The sequence below is a fragment of the Anomaloglossus baeobatrachus genome, chromosome 4, assembly GCF_048569485.1.
Source record: "Anomaloglossus baeobatrachus isolate aAnoBae1 chromosome 4, aAnoBae1.hap1, whole genome shotgun sequence".
Classification (NCBI taxonomy): domain Eukaryota; kingdom Metazoa; phylum Chordata; class Amphibia; order Anura; family Aromobatidae; genus Anomaloglossus; species Anomaloglossus baeobatrachus.
Window position 1 is genome coordinate 665325133 of NC_134356.1, and position 23460 is coordinate 665348592.

General features: G+C 44.2%; 1 protein-coding gene across 2 annotated transcripts; it reads left to right on the forward strand.

The window, feature by feature from the left end:
- The first annotated feature begins 862 nt into the window (after positions 1-862).
- On the forward strand, positions 863-23239 carry PALM3 (paralemmin 3). 2 transcript variants are annotated; one of them, XM_075343148.1, is made up of 6 exons: positions 863-961; positions 20207-20258; positions 20735-20815; positions 21186-21298; positions 21382-21448; positions 21566-23239. In XM_075343148.1, exons 2-6 carry the CDS (start codon positions 20214-20216, stop codon positions 22841-22843), a joined length of 1584 nt encoding a protein of 527 aa, XP_075199263.1. In that variant the 5' UTR covers positions 863-961; positions 20207-20213; the 3' UTR covers positions 22844-23239. The 2 variants fall into 2 exon arrangements, with proteins under 2 accessions (XP_075199263.1, XP_075199261.1); XM_075343146.1 differs by having other exon boundaries at positions 882-961; positions 20132-20258.
- The last annotated feature ends 221 nt before the right edge of the window (positions 23240-23460 follow it).

The window sequence follows — 23460 nt, forward strand, 5'->3', positions numbered from 1 at the left end:
TATGTATGTGATATATATGAGGGGTGATGTATAGGGTATATATGAGGGCTGATGTATATGAGGAGTGATGTATGTACATGATGTATATGAAGAGTGATGAATATGAGGGGTGATGTATATGAGGGATTATGTATGTGATATATATGAGGGGTGATGTATAGGGTATATATGAGGGGTGATGTATAATAGTGATGTATATGTGGAGTGATGTATATGAAAGGTGATGTATATGAGAGATTATGTGTGATATATAAGGGGTGATGTATATGAGTGATGTATGTACATGATGTATATGGAGGATGATGTATATGATATATGAGGGGTGATGTATGTAATATATATGAGGAGTGATGTATAGGGTATATATGAGGGGTGATGTATATGAGGGATTATGTATGTAATATATATGAGGGGTGATGTATAATAGTGATGTATGTACATCATGTATATAGGAGATGAAGTATATGATATATATGAGGAGTGATGTATATAAGTGATGTATATGAGGGATTATGTATACGATATATATGAGGGGTGATATATATGAGTGGTGATGTATACGATGTATATGAGGGGTGATGTATACGATGTATATGAGGGGTGATGTATATGAGGGGTGATGTATATGAGGGGTGATGTATACGATGTATATGAGGGGTGATGTATATGAGGGGTGATGAATACGATGTATATGAGGGGTGATATATATGAGGGGTGATGTATATGAGGAGTGATGTATATGAGGGGTGATGTATATGAGGGGTGATGGATGTGGCGGGTCGGGGTGTCGGTGTCCTCCCTCGCTGACTCCCGGAGCCTCCTCCCTGCTCCTCACTGTAGAACCGGTGAGACCAGCAGCTCAGGTGTCGCCTCCCCGTCCCTCCTCCTCCTCCCCCGTCCGGTCCTCACTCTCCAATGTGACCGGGGAGCAGCAGCTGTCAGCGCCCGGAGCGGAGCAGAGGTGAGGGGCCGGGGAAGGGAGTCTGGAGGGCGCAGAGGTTGGGGCGCTGTGAGGATGAGGGGTGCAGCACTGCACCTGGAGGATAGGTGAGAAGAGCAGAGAACTGGGGGGAGAAGAGGGGCAGAGCTGGGGGAGAGCACCATGTGGAGAGGAAGGGGTGCAAGAGCACGGGGCAGCTGTCACTGGGGCAAAATAATTATAAAGGGTAGTGGGTGAGGGGTGGTATTATTTGGGGTAGTCGGTTAGGGGGTGATATTATTTGGGGTAGTGGGTGAGGGGGGGTATTATTTGGGGTAGTGGGTGAGGGGGGGTATTATTTGGGGTAGTGGGTGAGGGGTGGTATTATTTGGGGTAGTGGGTGAGGGGTGGTATTATTTGGGGTAGTGGGTGAGGGGGTGGTATTATTTGGGGTAGTGGGTGAGGGGTGGTATTATTTGGGGTAGTGGGTGAGGGGTGGTATTATTTGGGGTAGTGGGGTGAGGGGTGGTATTATTTGGGGTAGTGGGTGAGGGGGGGTACTATTTAGGGTAGTGGGTAGTGGGTGAGAGGTGGTATTATTTGGGGTAGTGGGTGAGGGGGTGGTATTATTTGGGGTAGTGGGTGAGGGGGTGGTATTATTTGGGGTAGTGGGTGAGGGGTGGTATTATTTGGGGTAGTGCGTGAGGTGTGGCATTATTTGGGATAGTGGGTGAGGGGTAGTATTATTTGGGGTAGTGGGTGAGGGGTGGTATTATTTGGGATAGTGGGTGAGGGGTGGTATTATTTGGGGTAGTGGGGTGAGGGGTGGTATTATTTGGGGTAGTGGGGTGAGGGGTGGTATTATTTGGGGTAGTCGGTTAGGGGGTGATATTATTTGGGGTAGTGGGTGAGGGGGGGTATTATTTGGGGTAGTGGGTGAGGGGGGGTATTATTTGGGGTAGTGGGTGAGGGGGGGTATTATTTGGGGTAGTGGGTGAGGGGGTGGTATTATTTGGGGTAGTGGGTGAGGGGTGGTATTATTTGGGGTAGTGGGTGAGGGGTGGTATTATTTGGGGTAGTGGGTGAGGGGTGGTATTATTTGGGGTAGTGGGTGAGGGGTGGTATTATTTGGGGTAGTGGGTGAGGGGTGGTATTATTTGGGGTAGTGGGTGAGGGGTGGTATTATTTGGGGTAGTGGGTGAGGGGGGTACTATTTAGGGTAGTGGGTGAGAGGTGGTATTATATGGGGTAGTGGGTGAGGGGGGGTATTATTTGGGGTAGTGGGTGAGGGGGTGGTATTATTTGGGGTAGTGGGTGAGGGGGTGGTATTATTTGGGGTAGTGGGTGAGGGGTGGTATTATTTGGGGTAGTGCGTGAGGTGTGACATTATTTGGGATAGTGGGTGAGGGGTGGTATTATTTGGGGTAGTGGGGTGAGGGGTGGTATTATTTGGGGTAGTGGGGTGAGGGGGGGTATTATTTGGGGTAGTGGGTGAGGGGTGGTATTATTTGGGGTAGTGGGTGAGGGGGTGGTATTATTTGGGGTAGTGGGTGAGGGGTGGTATTATTTGGGGTAGTGGGTGAGGGGTGAAATTATTTGGGGTAGTGGGTGAGGGGGGGTACTATTTAGGGTAGTGGGTGAGAGGTGGTATTATATGGGGTAGTGGGTGAGGGGGGGTATTATTTGGGGTAGTGGTTGGTATTATTTGGGGTAGTGGGTGAGTGGTGGTATTATTTGGTGTAGTGGGTGAGGGGTGGTGTTATTTGGGGTAGTGGGTGAGAGGTGGTATTATTTGGTGTAGTGGGTGAGGGGGGGTATTATTTGGGGTAGTGGGTGGTATTATTTGGGGTAGTGGGTGAGGGGTGGTATTATTTGGGGTAGTGGGTGAGGGGGGGGTATTATTTGGGGTAGTGGGTGGTATTATTTGGGGTAGTGGGTGAGCGGTGGTATTATTTGGGTTACTGGGTGATCACTTTCTATAAGGTGACACATGGGGCAGGTATTATATAGGTAGGGGCATTGTATGAGGGGAGTGGGTTTTGGGAGGGGGCACAATCTCTGGCGATTAGTAATGTGTGCACATATATATATATAAGTGACACATTACACATCTATGTAAATATTCCGCACACCCTGTATACGTGTAATCACCTGCGCCCATAATTACTCCTCTCCCAACACTACATCAGTGATGAGATTGATGGGCTGATAGTGTCAGAAAATTCAGAAGCATCATGGCTGTATGGAGTGCACTACTGATGTAGCAGAGCTGAGCTTATCACATGTGGCAGGCAGATCTTGTCTGATGTAGCAGAGCTGAGGTTGTCTGATGAAGGCACAGCTTGTCTGATGTAGCAGAGCTGAGGTTGTTTGATGAAGGCACAGCTTGTATGATGTAGCAGAGCTATGGTTGTCTGATGATGGCACAGCTAGTCTCATGTAGCATAGCTATGGTTGTCTGATGACGGCACAGCTTGTATGATGTAGCAGAGCTGAAGTTGTCTAATAATGGCACAGCTTGTCTGATGTAGCAGAGCTATGGTTGTCTGATGAAGGCACAGCTTGTCAGATGTAGCAGAGCTGAGGTTGTCTGATGAAGGCACAGCTTGTCAGATGTAGCAGAGCTGAGGTTGTCTGATGAAGGCACAGCTTGTCAGATGTTCTAGAGCTTTCCTTAAATTCCTAAAGTTGAACTTTCGTGATGCAGTTGAGCTGAGTTTGCACAATTTAGCAGAGATGAAGTTGTCAGATAGGGGCGCACCTGGATTTCTCAGAAATTACAGGGCTGTATAATTATACTTCTCTGTTGTTTCTAGAGCTGAAGTATTTGGATGTAGCAGAGCTGAACTTGTATAATATTAAATTAAAAAGCTGCACTTTTTGGATGTAGCAGAGCTGTGTTTGTCAGCGGTACTATTGGCAAGGTGTCTGATGTTTCTGTAGCACCGCACAGACACTAGAGCTGAGGGGCTGCTACAGTAAAGCTGAGGTTGTCAGTGCAGATGACACATTCATCTCTGCTACATCTGTACGATTACTAACACTGCTGCTAAAGAATTTCATTTGACAGAAAGAAACATATAAACATGTAGTGTCGCTGTGTGCGGGTGGAGCAGGATCACATCATTAATAGCCCCAGCTTCATTACTCTGCACTCCTCCACCTGCAGGCACTGCTGAGACTTGTAGTTCTACACCATCTGACACTGCACTGGGGAGAGTTGCACGGGGCACCTGGTATGATGCTGGGGGTATGGGCAGAATTTGGGAGAGATGATTTTGCTAGTGAGGTGAATAATAACATTCCTGCCATTCTCCCGTAATTGCCCCCCAAATGTCACTTACCTACTGGCATCTGCCCCTCCTGCATATCTGCCCCTCACCCTCTAATCCCTGATCACTCTCTGTAAACCCCCCATATCTCCTCCTCTGCCCCCTCACCCTATAATCCCTGATCACTCTGTGTAAAACCCCCATATCTCCTCCTCTGCCCCTCTATAATCCCTGATCACTCTCTGTAAAACCCCGATATCTCCTCCTCTGCCCCTCTATAATCCCTGATCACTCTCTGTAAAACCCCGATATCTCCTCCTCTGCCCCTCTATAATCCCTGATCACTCTCTGTAAACCCCCCATATCTCCTCCTCTGCCCCCTCACCCTATAATCCCTGATCACCCTGTGTAAACCCCCCATATCTTCTCCTCTGCCCCCTCTATAATCCCTGATCACTCTCTGTAAAACCCCGATATCTCCTCCTCTGCCCCCTCACTCTATAATCCCTGATCACACTGTGTAAACCCCCCATATCTCCTCCTCTGCCCCCTCACTCTATAATCCCTCATCACTCTATGTAAAACCCCCATAAATCCTCCTCTGCCCTCTCTATAATCCCTTATCACTCTCTGTAAACCCCCCATATCTCCTCCTCCGCCCCTCACCCTATAATCCTTGATCAGTCCCTGTAAACCCCCTTATCTCCTCCTCAGCTCCTCACCCTATAATCCCTGATCACACTCTGTAAACCCCCCATATCTCCTCTGCTGCCCCCTCACCCTATAATCCCTGATCACTCTCTGTAAACCCCCCATATCTCCTCCTCTGTCCCCTCTATAATCCCTGATCACTCTCTGTAAAACCCCGATATCTCCTCCCCTGCCCCCTCACCCTATAATCCCTGATCACTCTCTGTAAACCCCCCATATCTCCTCTGCCCCCTCACTCTATAATCCCTGATCACTCTATGTAAGACCCCCATAAATCCTCCCCTGCCCCCTCACCCCATAATCCCTGATCACTCTCTGTAAACCCCCCATATCTCCTCTGCCCCCTCTATAATCCCTGATCACTCTCTATAAACCCCCCCAAATCTCCTCCTCTGCCCCCTCACCCTATAATCCCTGATCACTATTTGTTAGAACCCCATACCTCCTCTTCTGCCCCCTCCCCCTCTAATCCCTGATCATTCTCTGTAAACCCCCATATCTTCTCCTCTGCCCCCTCACTCTATAATCCCTGATCACCCTGTGTAAACCCCCCATATCTCCTCCTCTGCCCCCTCACTCTATAATCCCTCATCACTCTATGTAAAACCCCCATAAATCCTCCTCTGCCCTTCACCCTATAATCCCTGATCACTATTTGTTAGAACCCCATACCTCCTCCTCCTCTGCCCCCTCACCCCTATAATCTCTGATCACTCTCTGTAAACCCCCCATATCTCCTCCTCCGCCCCTCACCCTATAATCCTTGATCAGTCCCTGTAAACCCCCTTAACTCCTCCTCTGCCCCTCACCCTATAATCCCTGATCACTCTGTGTAAACCCTCCATATCTCCTCCTCTGCCCCCTCACTCTATAATCCCTCATCACTCTATGTAAAACCCCCATAAATCCTCCTCTGCCCTTCACCCTATAATCCCTGATCAGTATTTGTTAGAACCCCATACCTCCTCCTCTGCCCCCTCACCCCTATAATCTCTGATCACTCTGTGTAAACCCCTATATCTCCTCCTCTGCCCTCTCTATAATCCCTTATCACTCTCTGTAAACCCCCCATATCTCCTCCTTGGCCCCTCACCCTATAATCCTTGATCAATCCCTGTAAACCCCCTTATCTCCTCCTCGGCCCCTCACCCTATAATCCCTGATCACACTCTGTAAACCCCCCATATCTCCTCCGCTGCCCCCTCACCCTATAATCCCTGATCACTCTCTGTAAACCCCCCATATCTCCTCCTCTGTCCCCTCTATAATCCCTGATCACTCTCTGTAAAACCCCGATATCTCCTCCTCTGCCCCCTCACCCTATAATCCCTGATCACTCTCTGTAAACCCCCCATATCTCCTCCTCTGCCCCCTCACTCTATAATCCCTGATCACTCTATGTAAGACCCCCATAAATCCTCCCCTGCCCCCTCACCCCATAATCCCTGATCACTCTCTGTAAACCCCCCATATCTCCTCTGCCCCCTCTATAATCCCTGATCACTCTCTATAAACCCCCCCAAATCTCCTCCTCTGCCCCCTCACCCTATAATCCCTGATCACTATTTGTTAGAACCCCATACCTCCTCTTCTGCCCCCTCCCCCTCTAATCCCTGATCATTCTCTGTAAACCCCCATATCTTCTCCTCTGCCCCCTCACTCTATAATCCTTGATCAGTCCCTGTAAACCCCATTAACCCCTCACCCTCACCCTATAATCCCTGATCACTCTCTGTAAACCCCCATAACTCCTCCTCTGCCCCTCACCCTATAATCCCTGATCACTCTCTGTAAACCGCCCCCCATATCTCCGTCCCCTGTGATCTCCAGGTGTTGATGTCCTCCATGGATTCTCATCCTTATCACCCCTTCTTCTATCTCCAACACTATCCAGTGTTTTATCTCTGCTTGCTGTGCAATTGAATGGTGACTATTGTTCTCTGTTATCAGCCACCTCAGGTTGGTATCTTATAATAAGTAAATTAAGCAAGATCACTTTTTTTTTTATTCCCCCTCAAAAGTTCTGTACCTTTTTTCTATACTTTGGATTTCAAAGCCTGTCAATTTTCAATATCTCTGCTTGCTTTCAGTAAATGAAAACATTCCTGTGTACATGCGGAAAATGAATCCCGCATATTAATAATTTTACTCTATAGCGCCAACCTATACCATAGCACTTTATAATCCGCATACATTAGGCGGTCGGCTGAGTCTTGCTCATATATCTTCTGGATTTCTCACAATTGTATCCAGTTTGTTGTAGCCCGGAGTCTGGGTGAGCATTGTCTGTAGTCTGTATGATTTTAAGCCTTGGGAGAAAGACAAGGATGTGTCTCATTCACTGACAACAAGTAGAGATCTTGCTGCAATTGTATCCAGTTTCTATCAGCTGTTGATTGGAAATAGGGAGAAATGAAAATGTGGGGTATATTAGAGCTTCAGACATTAACATCATCCTGGGGTTAAGGTGGTCTCAAAATTTTTTAGATCTGCTCAAGAGTACGGAGAGTAAGGGTCTCCAGAATTGATTCCTGGCCCCTGTCTTCTGGTTTTAGAAGGTCTTATTCCTGTCACTGCTTGATCAATAAAGAGTCAAAACAACTTAGGGGTTTTGGCTGAATTTTTCTTTTAGAAACCACAAAAAAAGGGTACCGCAATGGGGTCTAAATAAACCCCACATATATATTTTATCAAACTGGTTGATATTAAAGATTATTTATTATATTTAAAATAACACAATGGGTCCTTTCTATATCTCCAGGTAACACAATTCAATATTTGCTGATATCCTGTGTAGATAGTACAATTCACTAATAAGTTACCTATAGCCTAGTTTATGCACATAAACATAGGTTCTAGAGGACAATATTATGCCTCATGTGGTTCATTTATAGTATTATAGATGTAAGGAGTGAAGATTTTAGTAATATAATAGGAGGCTGACCTTGATACATGACCCTGCATCTAGGTTGATCGGTTTATCTGGAACATCAATATTTATTATTGACAAGTCATGAGTCAGGGCCTAGCTATTTAATTACTGAAATTAATGATGGGCTGTCGTGAATACATAGGGCCTGATGGAATGTTTACATGAGAAAATAACTATATCACATTAGGATGCCATAATCTATATCAATAGTACAGACTATTGGGGATTAGTAGTACAAAGTATGTTTGGTATGTCTTGCCATCTGTGCTATGTGGAATAAGTTGTTTTCAGTTCTATAGTGGACAGTTACTACATAACTGGAATTACTGGTGAGCCGTGCATTCCCTATTGGTGTAAACTATGGAAATGAGCACCCGTTGGGGATTTATGTATATTCTCTTGACTTATTCCTGTCACTGCTTGATCAATAAAAAGACAAAAAGACTTAGGGGTTTTGGCTGAATTTTCTTTTTAGAAACAACAAAAAAAAGGGTACCGCAATGGGGTCTGAATAAACCCCACATATGTATTTCATCAAACAGGTTGTGATTACAGATTATGTATTGTATTTAAAATAACACAATGGGTCTTTCCTATATCTCCAGGTAACACAATTCAGTATTTACTGATATACTGTGTAAATAGACTGTACAATTCATTAATAATTTACCTATACCCTACTGTATGCACAAACACATAGGTTCTAGGGGACAATAGTATGTCTCATGTGGTTCATTTATTGTATTATAGAGGTAAGGAGTGTAGATTATTAGTATCATAATAGTTAGGAGGCTGACCTTGATACATGACCCTGCATCTAGGTTGATCGGTTTATCTGGAACATCAATATTTATTGACAAGTCATGAGTCAGGGCATATTTAATTACTGAAATTAATGATGGGCTCTCGTGAATACATAGGGCCCGATGGAATGTTTACATGAGAAATTGACTATATCACATTAGGATACCATAAGGTATATCAATATTACAGACTATAGTATTATGTTTGGTATGCCATCTGCGCTATGTGGAATAGGTGGTTTCCAGTTCTATAGTGGACGGTTACTACATAACTGGAATTACTAGTGAGCTATGCATTCCCCATTGGCGTAAAGTATGGAAATGAGCACCCGTTGGGGATTTACATATATTCTCTTGGTTCTTATATAAAAATTCCCGCTTTATGTTGTACGGCAATTTATAGGGAAACAGTCAGCATGACCGATGACTGTGATTTGGCATTTTGAAGATACCTTTTAATCAGTTTACCCCTTATCACCCCCACCTAAGAGGAAAATGGATTGCACAATACAGAAGTTGATATTTTATAGGGTTTTATCCTATTTTTAAGAATGGAGGAGGGGGTCTGAATGGAGTGAGACAAAGCAGTGCTGACCCAGAATTCCTGCAACACTGCACTCATTGTGCGGCACCTCCTGACACCGAGCTCGTGCCACCCGGGAGGGCATCCTATGTAGAGAGAAGTTTAGGGGTATTGTGGGCACCCATCGCAGGTCCACATTATGGATGACCCCATAGAAGCACATGCTGCATTGACCAGGTCTGCCAGGCCGGAGCTGGCATTGTGCAGGTGATCTCCGTTCCCTGCGTCGCCCGCTCCCCTCGCACTACCTGCTCAGGTTACAGGCTCCTTACAATAGACACAGGTGGATGCCGGGAGTTGTGCGCTTGTTTACAGCTGCGGGCAGGAATGTGCCTCCTCCCATGTGTACAGGCTGTGCTCTCTGGTGTCAGGCGGGCACCGCTGCCAGTGACAGAGGGTTGGGATTAGGCCGGTATTAGGCTTCTGTTAGTTTTTGCTGCTCTGTCACTTTTTTAATCTACAATTTCTGGTTTGTGTCGACAACGAACATCACCACCTAGATCATTATCTTCTGGGTCACTGGGGGATATTAGTGGTGGCTTTACGGAATGTATCAATAAAGTTCAGTGAAAAGAGAGCTGTGATGTCATCAGTGAATATGGCATCTGCAACAAGGCATCATATGTCTGAAATATAGGGAGTGAAAAATACATTTAATGGTTGTCTGTGGAATTAAATCTCGTTGTTCTGTCCACGGAAGGACAATGATTGTGGCCGGGTACACATCTTACACAGATGGACATGCCCTTTAAGTGTCTCTCCCTCAAGTTTAGGCCTCAGAGTTGTGCTCCTCAGGAAATCACTTCCTGGGTCTCTATGGCGATCATGGCTGCTGGTCACCGACCACAATGTCCAGTCTTCTAGAAGGTGCTATGCCCTGGGTGTTCCCGTCACTGTGGCTGTCACTATAGGGTCACTGTGGCTGTCACTATTATAGGGTCACTGTGGCTGTCACTATTATAGGGTCACTGTGGCTGTCACTATTATAGGGTCACTGTGGCCTTTTCAATTATAGGGTCACTGTGTCTGTCACTGTTATGGGGTCATTGTGGTTGTCACTGTTATAGGGTCACTGTGGCTGTTACTGTTATGGGATCACTGCGGCTGTCACTTATAGGGTCACTGTGGCTGTCACTTATAGGGTCACTGTGGCTGTCACTTATAGGGTCACTGCGGCTGTCACTGTTATAGGGTCACTGTGGCTGTCACTGTTATGGGGTGATTGCGGTTGTCACCATTACATGGTCACTGTGGCTGTTACTGTTATGGGGTCACTGTGGCTGTCACTGTTATAGGGTCACTGTGGCTGTCACTTATAGGGTCACTGTGGCTGTCACTGTTATGAGGTCTCTGTGGCTGTCACTGTTATAGGGTCATTGTTATGGGGTCACTGTGGCTGTCACTATTATAGGGTCACTGTTATGGGGTCACTGTGGCTGTCACTTATAGGGTCACTATGGCTGCCACTATTATAGGGTCACTATGGCTGCCACTATTATAGAGTCACTATGGCTGTCACTGTTATAGGGTCACTATGGCTGCCACTATTATAGGGTCACTATGGCTGCCACTATTATAGAGTCACTGTGGCTGTCACTGTTATAGGGTCACAATGGCGGTCACCATTATAGGGTCACCGTAGCTGTCACCATTATAGGGTCACTGTGGCTGTCACTATTATAGGGTCACTGTGGCTGTCACTGTTATGGGGTCACTGTGGCTGTCACTATTATAGGGTCACTGTGTGTCACCCTAGGTAAGGGAAAGTACCAAGCGAGCGGTGAAAGGTAATGAAAGGGTACCCTTGCGTCTAGGGAAGGGGAAGATGGTGACGCCCTGAACAAACCTACTGATGGTCCCTGGGGTCCCTCACCACCCTAGATAGGTTCTGCACCTATGCGCCGAGCGGGATACCTGACCCTAGGCATCCCTAGCGCTGGTCCCTAAATAGGGAACGTGTGAGATGAGCTCTTCATCAACCCCACTAAACACTACAGAAGACACAAGGAGGACACACAGGGGAAAAAGCATCAACTACTTATCCACAGATGACTCAGGAAAAAGTTCAGCAACGATACCGCAGGGGAGTACAAGCTACCTGCTTGCAACCAGAGCTATAATGAACTGAATAATAACACCAGCACCAGTCCAGGGAAGAAGGGAGTATTTAAGCACCAAAATAATGCTGATGATCAGCAGCTGGGTGGAAGGTGAGCACCCCTGGGTCCTAAAGGGGGAGAGATGAATCCAGCAGGAAAGCCTACCTATTACAATGAATACTGACAGCAGGAACAATGGAAAGTCAGGGAGCATTTTGCACAGTCAGACACTGTGACCTTCTATGGGCAGAAACCACATGACTGTCTGTCACCCGTGACACGCTGTCACCATTATAGGGTCACTATAGCCGTCACTGTTATGGGGTCACTGCAGCACAGTCTGCTTTATACACTCTTCCTTGTATGGGGGGTGAGGAACCTAAAGTATAAAGCAGAATCCCAACTAGAATACCCCTTTAACGATAAATCTTGCATGAAATCCTTGTCTTATTGCCGTCCGGTGCCAGGCAGGGCAGGGGGCAGCCGCGGGCAGATGCCCCTTCGCCTTACTTCCCATTGCGCCAATATAAGCACAAATATGTTCTTGTTCCATGTTGTGGTGTAATGTGTGGGGTGCAGTCACATGACCTGCATATCGCACATTCCTGGGGGATATGGACCGTGCAGAAACCAATGGCCCGCACACTCAGCACAGCATTAACCCCTCCGATGCCACACGCCTCTCTTTTTTTCTCAGCCGATGATACATTATAGTGATCCCCCATAGTTGCAGGACTGCCCAGGCGCCACCATCCTTCATCAGGGCTCTGCTGCTGATCCTTGGACACGACACGGCGCGGCTCTGCGTCACGACCACCATTCCTAGAAATTGGCGAGAATGGTCATTGATCCAAGTCCGTGGCAGTGAAAGAGTTAATAATATTCCCCCCCCCCTTGAAAAAAATTGGCTCTACTGACTGCATATCTATGTTATTTTCATCTGGCGCCTCATATCTCGCAGAGGGGGGATAAAATGATCAAATCAGTAAATAAACAGCCCACCCAATCTGATGCTATAAGCCAAAAGGAATGAATACTCGCACCAGAAATCATTCGGATCAGCGCAGATTTGGCTTCAATCCTGCAGGGGAGTCGTGTTATTAGTAGCCACATTAATTTATGGATCAAGCAGGAAAGGGTTAACTGTTACCGTCCTATCACCCATGTGCCAGAGCGAAATAACGAAAGGTTAATCATATTAACCTCAGGACAACAATCATTATACGGTGATTACATGATGAAGCCAGAATAAATAGAGAGGAATGCAATCCTGAAATACGGAACGCTTCAGTCACCAAGACCTTCATCAGATGGGAAACTGCGGAATAGCACTGGTAGATGCCTACTATAGAAAATTACTATAATACTGCCCCTGTGTACACAAATATAACTGCTATAATACTGCCCCCTATGTACAAGAATATAACTACTATAATACTGCCCCCTATGTACAAGAATATAACTACTATAATACTGCCCCCTATGTACAAGAATATAACTACTATAATACTGCCCCCTATGTACAAGAATATAACTACTATAATACTGCCCCCTATGTACAAGAATATAACTACTATAATACTGCCCCTATGTATCAAAATATAACTACTATAAAACTGCCCCTATGTACATGACTACAACTACCATAATACTGCCCCTATGTACAAGAATATAACTACTATAATACTGCCTCCTATGTACATGACTACAACTACTATAATACTGCTCCCTATGTAAAAGAATATAACTACTATAATACTGCCCCCTATGTACAAGAATATAACTACTATAATACTGCCCCTATGTATCAAAATATAACTACTATAAAACTGCCCCTATGTACATGACTACAACTACTATAATACTGCCCCTATGTACAAGAATATAACTACTATAATACTGCCTCCTATGTACATGACTACAACTACTATAATACTGCTCCCTATGTAAAAGAATATAACTACTATAATACTGCCTCCTATGTATAAGAATATAACTACTATAATACTGCCCCTATGTATCAAAATATAACTACTATAAAACTGCCCCTATGTACATGACTACAACTACTATAATACTGCCCCTATGTACAAGAATATAACTACTATAATACTGCCCCCTATGTATCAGAATATAACTACTATAATACTGCCGCTATGTACAAGAATATAACTACTATAATACTGCCCCCTATATACAAGAATAGAACTACTATAATACTGCCCCTATGTACAGGAATATAACTACTATAATACTGCCCCCTATGTACAAGAATATAACTACTATAATACTGCCTCCTATGTATAAGAATATAACTACTATAATACTGCCCCTATGTATCAAAATATAACTACTATAAAACTGCCCCTATGTACATGACTACAACTACTATAATACTGCCCATATGTACAAGAATATAACTACTATAATACTGCCTCCTATGTACATGACTACAACTACTATAATACTGCTCCCTATGTAAAAGAATATAACTACTATAATACTGCCTCCTATGTATAAGAATATAACTACTATAATACTGCCCCTATGTATCAAAATATAACTACTATAAAACTGCCCCTATGTACATGACTACAACTACTATAATACTGCCCCTATGTACAAGAATATAACTACTATAATACTGCCCCCTATGTATCAGAATATAACTACTATAATACTGCCGCTATGTACAAGAATATAACTACTATAATACTGCCCCCTATATACAAGAATAGAACTACTATAATACTGCCCCTATGTACAGGAATATAACTACTATAATACTGCCCCCTATGTACAAGAATATAACTACTATAATACTGCCTCCAATGTACAAGAATATAACTACTATAATACTGCCCCATATGTACAAGAATATAACTACTATAATACTGCCCCTATGTACAAGAATATAACTACTATAATACTGCCCCATATGTACAAGAATATAACTACTATAATACTGCCTCCAATGTACAAGAATATAACTACTATAATACTGCCCCCTATATACAAGAATAGAACTACTATAATACTGCCCCTATGTACAGGAATATAACTACTATAATACTGCCCCCTATGTGCAAGAATATAACTACTATAATACTGCCTCCAATGTACAAGAATATAACTACTATAATACTGCCCCATATGTACAAGAAGATAACTACTATAATACTGCCCATTATATACAATAATATAACTACTATAATACTGCCCCTGTGTACAAGAATATAACTACTATAATACTGCCCCATATGTACAAGAATATAACTACTATAATACTGCCTCCAATGTACAAGAATATAACTACTATAATACTGCCCCATATGTACGAGAATATAACTACTATAATACTGCCTCCAATGTACAAGAATATAACTACTATAATACTGGCCCATATGTACAAGAATATAACTACTATAATACTGCCCCTATGTACAAGAATATAACTACTATAATACTGCCCCTATGTACAAGAATATAACTACTATAATACTGCCTCCAATGTACAAGAATATAACTACTATAATACTGCCCCCCATGTACAAGAATATAACTACTATAATACTGCCCCCTATGTACAAGAATATAACTACTATAATACTGCCCCATATGTACAAGAATATAACTACTATAATACTGCCCCTATGTACAAGAATATAACTACTATAATACTGCCCCATATGTACAAGAATATAACTACTATAATACTGCCTCCAATGTACAAGAATATAACTACTATAATACTGCTCCTATGTACAAGAATATAACTACTATAATACTGTCCCTATGTACAAGAATATAACTACTATAATACTGCTCCTATATACAAGAATATAACTACTATAATACTGCCCCTATGTACAAGAATATAACTACTATAATACTGCCCCCTATGTATCAGAATATAACTACTATAATACTGCCCCCTATGTACAAGAATATAACTACTATAATACTGCTCCTATGTACAAGAATATAACTACTATAATACTGCTCCTATGTACAAGAATATAACTACTATAATACTGCCCCCTATGTACAAGAATATAACTACTATAATACTGCTCCTATGTACAAGAATATAACTACTATAATACTGCTCCTATGTACAAGAATATAGCTACTATAATACTGCCCCATATGTACAAGAATATAACTACTATAATACTGCTCCTATGTACAAGAATATAACTGCTATAACACTCCCTCCTATATATGTGCTTTACACTGGAGAATTATATATGTTAGATGTGACCACTGTGTGGGGTTGTGGTAAGTCCTCTCTCCTGGTACTGGTTTCGGTTAGTGGTAATGGGGTTGTACTGGTTGATGCTGTTCCTGACTTTACAATCATATACAATTATTTTTGTACGTTTTTGCCTCCGGACGTGGATGGATGGATTATTATTATTACCGCCATCTCGTAGGGTTAATGTAAGTGATGAGTCAGTGGAGCAGGGATGTAACCAGACCAGTTGACCCATTTCCCAAGGTTTCTCGTACATTACTGGATTTATTGGTTCCAGGTGTGTTATTAGGACCATGAATGTATATCAAGGGGGCCCATAGTAGAAGTAGGAAATGTGCATTGAACCCCCCTTAGTGTCTCGCCCCCTATAATACCGCTTTCTTGGCCTCTATAAAGTATGAGGCTAACAAAAATTATCCCCAAACACGGTATGATACCCTCACAGCGAAGTCCTTCATAGTGCCCTCTACACACAAAGTGTAATGACCCCATAGTACTCCCCACGAAGTATGATGCCCCCATCACAGTGCTATGTCTATAGTTCCCCTATTCATCTTATGAGGCCCTCAGTGAACCCAACACAGTATGATGGCCCTCACAGCCCCACAACACAGTATGATGGCCCTCACAGCCCCACAACATAGTATGATGGCCCCCACAGTCCACAACACAGTATGATGGCCCTCACAGCCCCACAACAAAGTATGATGGCCCTCACAGCCCCACAACACAGTATGATGGCCCCCACAATCCACAACACAGTATGATGGCCCTCACAGCCCCACAACATAGTATGATGGCCCTCACAGCCCCACAACACAGTATGATGGCCCCCACAATCCACAACACAGTATGATGGCCCTCACAGCCCCACAACATAGTATGATGGCCCCCACAGTCCACAACACAGTATGATGGCCCTCACAGCCCCACAACATAGTATGATGGCCCCCACAATCCACAACACAGTATGATGGCCCTCACAGCCCCACAACAAAGTATGATGGCCCTCACAGCCCCACAACACAGTATGATGGCCCCCACAATCCACAACACAGTATGATGGCCCTCACAGCCCCACAACATAGTATGATGGCCCTCACAGCCCCACAACACAGTATGATGGCCCCCACAATCCACAACACAGTATGATGGCCCTCACAGCCCCACAACATAGTATGATGGCCCCCACAGTCCACAACACAGTATGATGGCCCTCACAGCCCCACAACAAAGTATGATGGCCCCCACAGCCCCACAATACAGTATGATGGCACCCACAGTCCACAACACAGTATGATGGCCCTCACAATCCACAACACAGTATGATGGCCCCCACAGTCCCACAACATAGTATGATGGGCCCCCCCAGTCCACAACACAGTATAATAGCCCCTCACAGTCCACAACACAGTATGATGGCCCTCACAGCCCCACAACATAGTATGATGGGCCCCCCAGTCCACAACATAGTATGATAGCCCCTCACAGTCCACAACACAGTATAATGGCCCTCACAGTCCACAACACAGTATGATGGCCCCCACAGTCCACAACACAGTATGATGGCCCCCACAGCCCCACAACACAGTATGATAGCCCCTCACAGCCCCACAACATAGTATGATGTGCCCCCCAGTCCTACAACACACTATGATGACTTACACAGTCGCACAACACAGAATAATTGTCCCCAAAGCCCCACAACACAGTATAATGGTCTACCAACACAGTGTGATTGCCCCCCACAACACAGAATGATGGCTACCACAGTCTCACAACACAGTATCATTGCCCCCACAGTTCCACAACACAGTGTGATAGCCCCTCACAGCCCTACAAAGCAGTATAAAGGTCCTCACAGCCCTCCACACAGTATAATAGCCCCCAATAGCCATCCACACACTATAATGGCCCCCAACAGCCTTCCACACAGTATAATAGCCCACTCACAGCCCTTCACACAGTATAATAGCCACCACAGCCCTCCAAACAATATAATTGCCCTCATAGCCCTCCACACAGTATAACTGCTCCCATCAGCCCTCCACACAGTATAATAGCCCCCAACAGCCCTCTACACAGTATAATGGCCCCCACAGTCTTCCACACAGTAAAATAGCCCCCAGCAGCCCTCCATACAGTATAATAGCCCCCTACATGCCCACCACACAGTATAGTAGCCCCTAACAGCCCTGCACACAGTATAATGGTCCACTCACAGCCCTCCACACATTATAATAGCCCCCAACAGCCCTCTACACAGTATAATGGACCCCACAGCCTTCCACACAGTAAAATAGCCCCCAGCAGCCCTCCACACAGTATAATGGCCCCCAACAGCCCTCCACACCACATAATGCCCCCCACAGCCATTCACACTGTCTAATAGCTCCCAACAGCCCTCCACACAGTACAGTTCTCCCAGCATAGCTCTTTACACAGTACAATGGCCCCATAGCCCACTACACAATATAATAGTCCCCAACAGGCCTCCACACAGTATAATGGCCCCAGCATAGCTCTGCACACAGTATTACAACAGGGAGAATAATGGAGGAGGGAGCTGATGGCTCCCTGATCCATCTTTGTATTCAGCTGCATCCTGGTATGCAGACTCTGTTGATGCTGTGACACCAGACTACCAGCATCGGACCCCCTGACTGACGGGCCTCATCTGATGCTATTAGAGGTACGCCGCTGATTAGGACTCATTCACTAGCAAAATACAAAGTCTAGAATATAACTTGATAATTGGTGAAGCTAAATTCTTAATTAGCGATACTAATATTCATTGCAAGATGGAGGGGGACAGTGGTCCCGAGGGGCAGAAACAGGGAAGAGGCATGGATGCCGAGACAGATATGATTTTAGAGAGGTAGCCTCTGTGCCCTCCTTCTACAGTCATATGAAAAAGTTTGGGCACCCCTATTAATGTTAACCTTTTTTCTTTATAACAATTTGGGTTTTTGCTATTTCAGTTTCATATATCTAATAACTGATGGACTGAGTAATATTTCTGGATTGAAATGAGGTTTATTGTACTAACAGAAAACGTGCAATCCACATTTAAACAAAACTTGACCAGTGCAAAAGTATGGGCACCTCAACATAAAAGTGACATTAATATTTTGTAGATCCTCCTTTTGCAGCAATCACAGCCTCTAGTCGCTTCCTGTAGCTTTTAATGAGTTCCTGGATCCTGGATGAAGGTAGATTTCACCATTCCTGTTTACAAAACAATTCCAGTTCAGATAAGTTTGATGGTCGCCGAGCATGGACAGCCGCTTCACATCATCCCACAGATTTTCAATGATATTCAGGTCTGGGGACTGGGATGGCCATTCCAGAACATTGTAATTGTTCCTCTGCATGAATGCCTGAGTAGATTTGGAGCGGTGTTTTGGATCATTGTCTTGCTGAAATATCCATCCCCTGCGTAACTTCAACTTCGTCAATGATTCTTGCGCATTATTGTCAAGAATCTGCTGATACTGAGTTGAATCCATGCGACCCTCAAGTTTAACAAGATTCCCGGTGTCGGCATTGGCCACACAGCCCCAAAGCATGATGGAACCTCCACCAAATGTTACTGTGGGTAGCAAGTGCTTTTCTTGGAATGCCGTGGTTTTTTTGCCTCCATGCATAACGCCTTTTTGTATGACCAAACAACTCAATCTTTGTTTCATCAGTCCACAGAACCTTCTTCCAAAATGTAACTGGCTTGTCCAAATGTGCTTTTGCATACCTCAGGCGACTCTGTTTGTGGCGTGCTTGCAGAAACGGCTTCTTTCACATCACTGTCCCATACAGCTTCTCCTTGTGCAAAGTGTGCTGTATTGTTGACCGATGCACATTGACACCATCTGCAGCAAGATGATGCTGCAGGTCTTTGGAGGTGGTCTGTGGAATGTCCTTGACTGTTCTCACCATTCTTCTTCTCTGCCTTTCTGATATTTTTCTTGGCCTGCCACTTCTGGGCTTAACAAGAACTGTACCTGTGTTCTTCCATTTCCTTACTATGTTCCTCACAGGGGAAACTGACAGTTCAAATCTCTGAGACAACTTTTTGTACCTTCCCCTGAACAACTATGCTGAATAATCTTTGTTTTCAGATCATTTGAGAGTTGTTTTGAGGAGCCCATGATGCCACTCTTCATAGGAGAGCAACTTGCAAGTGGCCACCTTAAATACCTTTTCTCATGATCGGATACACTTGCCTATGAAGGTCAAAGCTCAATGAGGTTACAAAACCAATTTAGTGTTTAGTAAGTCAGTAAAAAGTAGTTAGGAGTGTTCAAATCAAGAAATTGATGAGGGTGCCCACACTTTTGCACTGGTCAAATGTTGTTTAAATACGGATTGCACATTTTCTGTTAGTACAATAAACCTCATTTCAATCCAGAAATATTACTCAGTCCATCAGTTATTAGATATATGAAACTAAAATAGCTGCTGCAAAACCCCAAATTGTTATAAAGAAAAGAGGTTAACATTAATAGGGGTGCCCAAACTTTTTCATATGACTGTATATATGCTCTGTTTCTGTCCAAGGTATTGGTGACGGCTCTGCCAGGAAGTGGTGATGCTCTGGTACGTTAATAAGGCAATATTCTGCTTCCTCTGCAGCATCAAGATGGGGGAGACGCAGATCTACAGCCAGCGCTTGTTTGGAATCACCGTAAGTAACACTAGACTGAAGAGCTTACACTCTACTGCACACATAGCCACTTCTATAGTGAGGGAAAGGTAGCTTTGTCTGAAGAGCTGACACTCTTATACCGAGAGGACACAGCTGTGATAATGTAGGATGCACACAGATATCAAGAGACAGTTATGCTGATCTGCAGAGCTGACACTCTAATGTCCAGAATACAAAGAAATAGTGGAATGGAGAGATCCGCTGATCCCATAGACGCACATATGCGTGCACAGCGTCATTGTGCTACAGAGCTGCCATGATCATTACTTACAGCTTACACTCTGATGTTACATAGTCTGGTGTACAATATTGTAAAACTACTAGACAGCGTATTTCTGGGCTGCAGAGCTTGCGCTCAAATTTATTAGTGAATCTGTAGAATACAACGTAATGGAAAAAATATAAGGTTCTAAGAAAAGTAGACGCTAATCTCAAACTTTCTATTGCTGTGATAGGAAAAGCGCAGACTCGTGGGTGAGGCGGACAGGATAGAGCGGGAGCTGGAACTGCAAAGGCTGCAGCTGCAGCAGCTGAAGGTAAGAATGATGTTGGAGAAGACTGTTACCCCTGCGACCATCAACCAATGGTAAAACTATACTAGTAGGATAAGTTGTTGTCCATGGTATTGCCAGTAAAGGTCTGAATGAACAGGCCTATATGACAGTGTAACAGCCCATGGGCTGGTCAGAGTTCTCGAGAGGGCTATGGGACATTCCTGGTCCTCGTGCGTTGCTGTTTTTAAGGATTGGTCCTCAATTTGTTACTACTTTGTGGCTACATTAGCCCATGGTCCGGTCAGAGTTCTCGAGAGGCCTATGGGACCTTCCTAATTTTCAATTTGTCACTAATTTTTGATTATCTAGAACCCAAAACCTAATGTGGTTCTTTTCTTCTCTCTTTGCCCAGAGGAAGTCTCTACGGAATCAATGGTTTATGGATGGTGCGGTTCCAGCAGAAACAGAAAATCCTCTCAGTGAGACGGAAAACAAAATAAAGCAACTGGAAGACGAGCTGGAGAGGTGAGTCAATGGCAGCCATAGAAGCTGAAAGTGGAGTAAATTCACGTGACAGTCGGGAAGTGACTGCTCTATTCTTCTTCTAGCCTCAAGTTACAGCTGCTCTATTTGGAAAACCCAGAACTGAAAATTGAAAACTTGAAGAAACAGCAGGTAGCTCCAAAAATGAGGTTTTTTGGCCAACAATCCAACTTTTTTTTTAGTGTTGTTCAATATGACTCCAAAACTATGGTCTGATAGGATTTTATTCCTATATTTTTATTATTTCAGGTGTCTAGCACACAAGTGATAAATGGCGATCGAAGTCAACAGAACTCGGATCAGAAAGACCCGACGCCTGGAAAGAGAGATGTTCAAGAAGAACACAAAGTCATAGCAGAAGAAGACGTACAGCCTAATGGGGAGAGCGAAAAACAAGAAGAGGTGGTTGTCCCATCACAAAAAGACCCTAAGGATGTGGTGATGGGACATCCAGTACCGGCTCCTCGAGGCATAAGAGTTTCAGCAAGTCATTCAATCGAAAAGAATCAAGACCAAACATCTCCAGATCTTAAAACTGGAATTGTGCAGGAAGAACATGAGAAGGAAAAGAAGACTTCAAATCATAGTCTAGAACCTCAGAATGACGAATCCAAGAACTTGGGTCGAAATGAGGAGCTAAACGATGGAAGTCTTGACCAGGAACATAGAGACCAAGATGTTCTAAACCAGAATTTTGGTCTAGACAAAAGACTGGAGATTGAGGAGGAAAATGCGGAACATCTGACTAAGGATCTAGAACTTAAAGATCTTAGCTTCAATGCAGAAGGTCTTAATGCAGAGATCGCAAATGAAAACATGAGGAATGATTTGGACAGTCAGTATAACGTGGTCAAGGTAACGGTGCTTGACAAAAGTGACCAACATGAGAATGAGATGCAACCATCATTAGTTCTGGTGAAAGAAAATGAGGCCCAAGAAGAACCATTGGTGAAGGTCAACTCAGTTCACAATAGCCAAGATGTAGAAGAGAAGCAGGTGTCGGTATCAGTTATCCAAGGTGACCAACATCATGACCAAAATGAAGAATCTGTACACTCAGCATGTCAAGAGGAATCTGTTGATCCTTTGCCGGTATTGATAGGCCTTAACAAAAAACAGGATTTGGAGTCAACTTCACTTCCTCTCCACCAAAGCCTAGTAATAATGTCATCCCACCAGGAACAGAGTACAAAATCGCCATGGAGTGACCCTGATTCCAGTGCATCACTGCCACATGAGGATCTAGTGAGCCAAGTTCAGATATCGCAAGTGGTGGTCATAACCACCCCAGGACCTCCATTTGTTGAAGAACCTGCCCATAACTCGTCTCAACAAGGTCCATCATCCAACCACCACATCCAGTCTGGTACGGCAGAAGCAAGCACGCCTGCAGAAAACCAGCCCCTCTTGCACAAACCACCAGAGACTGATACCCAACCGGGGCCACATGGCTCTAACACCGCAGAGACTCGGGATAAGAGCACGCCTGGGAAAAAGAAGAGTTGTCAGTGTTGTGTGGTCATGTGAAGGACGGGCCACTACGCCTACCATTCCTGTGGTTTGAAATGAGAATTTTTGTGATATAGGTCATCGGAGATTCTTGGATGTAGCATCAGAGCCATGACTACCTAATCATCAGTTAGAAGGGTATATAGTGTATATAAGTGTATCCGTCGCCTGCACCCAGTGGATGTAGCCATTTTGTAGGCTCGAAATATTATCCCTGCTTGTGAATATTTATATAACCCACAAAATGGCTGCCTGCCGCCTTCACTGTGCCCAGGAAACGTTTGCACTTTTAAATATTTTAACGAGATTTTTTTTTTTTTTTAATACACAAATATTAGATAATGAAAAGGAAATATGTTAATAATTGTATGAATTTATTATGAATTAAATAAAACCTGTATTTTTCATTCAGAACCTCCTGTGACACTTAGTTTTGTTGTGGAAAAACAACATCCAACATCGTCCTCTTGCTGCTCCCTCCCCTCTCTCACAGCATGAAGTCTCAAACACAGGCTGAGTGGAGTAAACTGCAGCTGCATCCCCCTCCTTCCCTTCCATCCTTGTTTTCTATTTGATGTTTTGCACTAGATAGATTTTTTGAGTTACTGAGGAGGTGTCACAGGTGTGTCATGTGT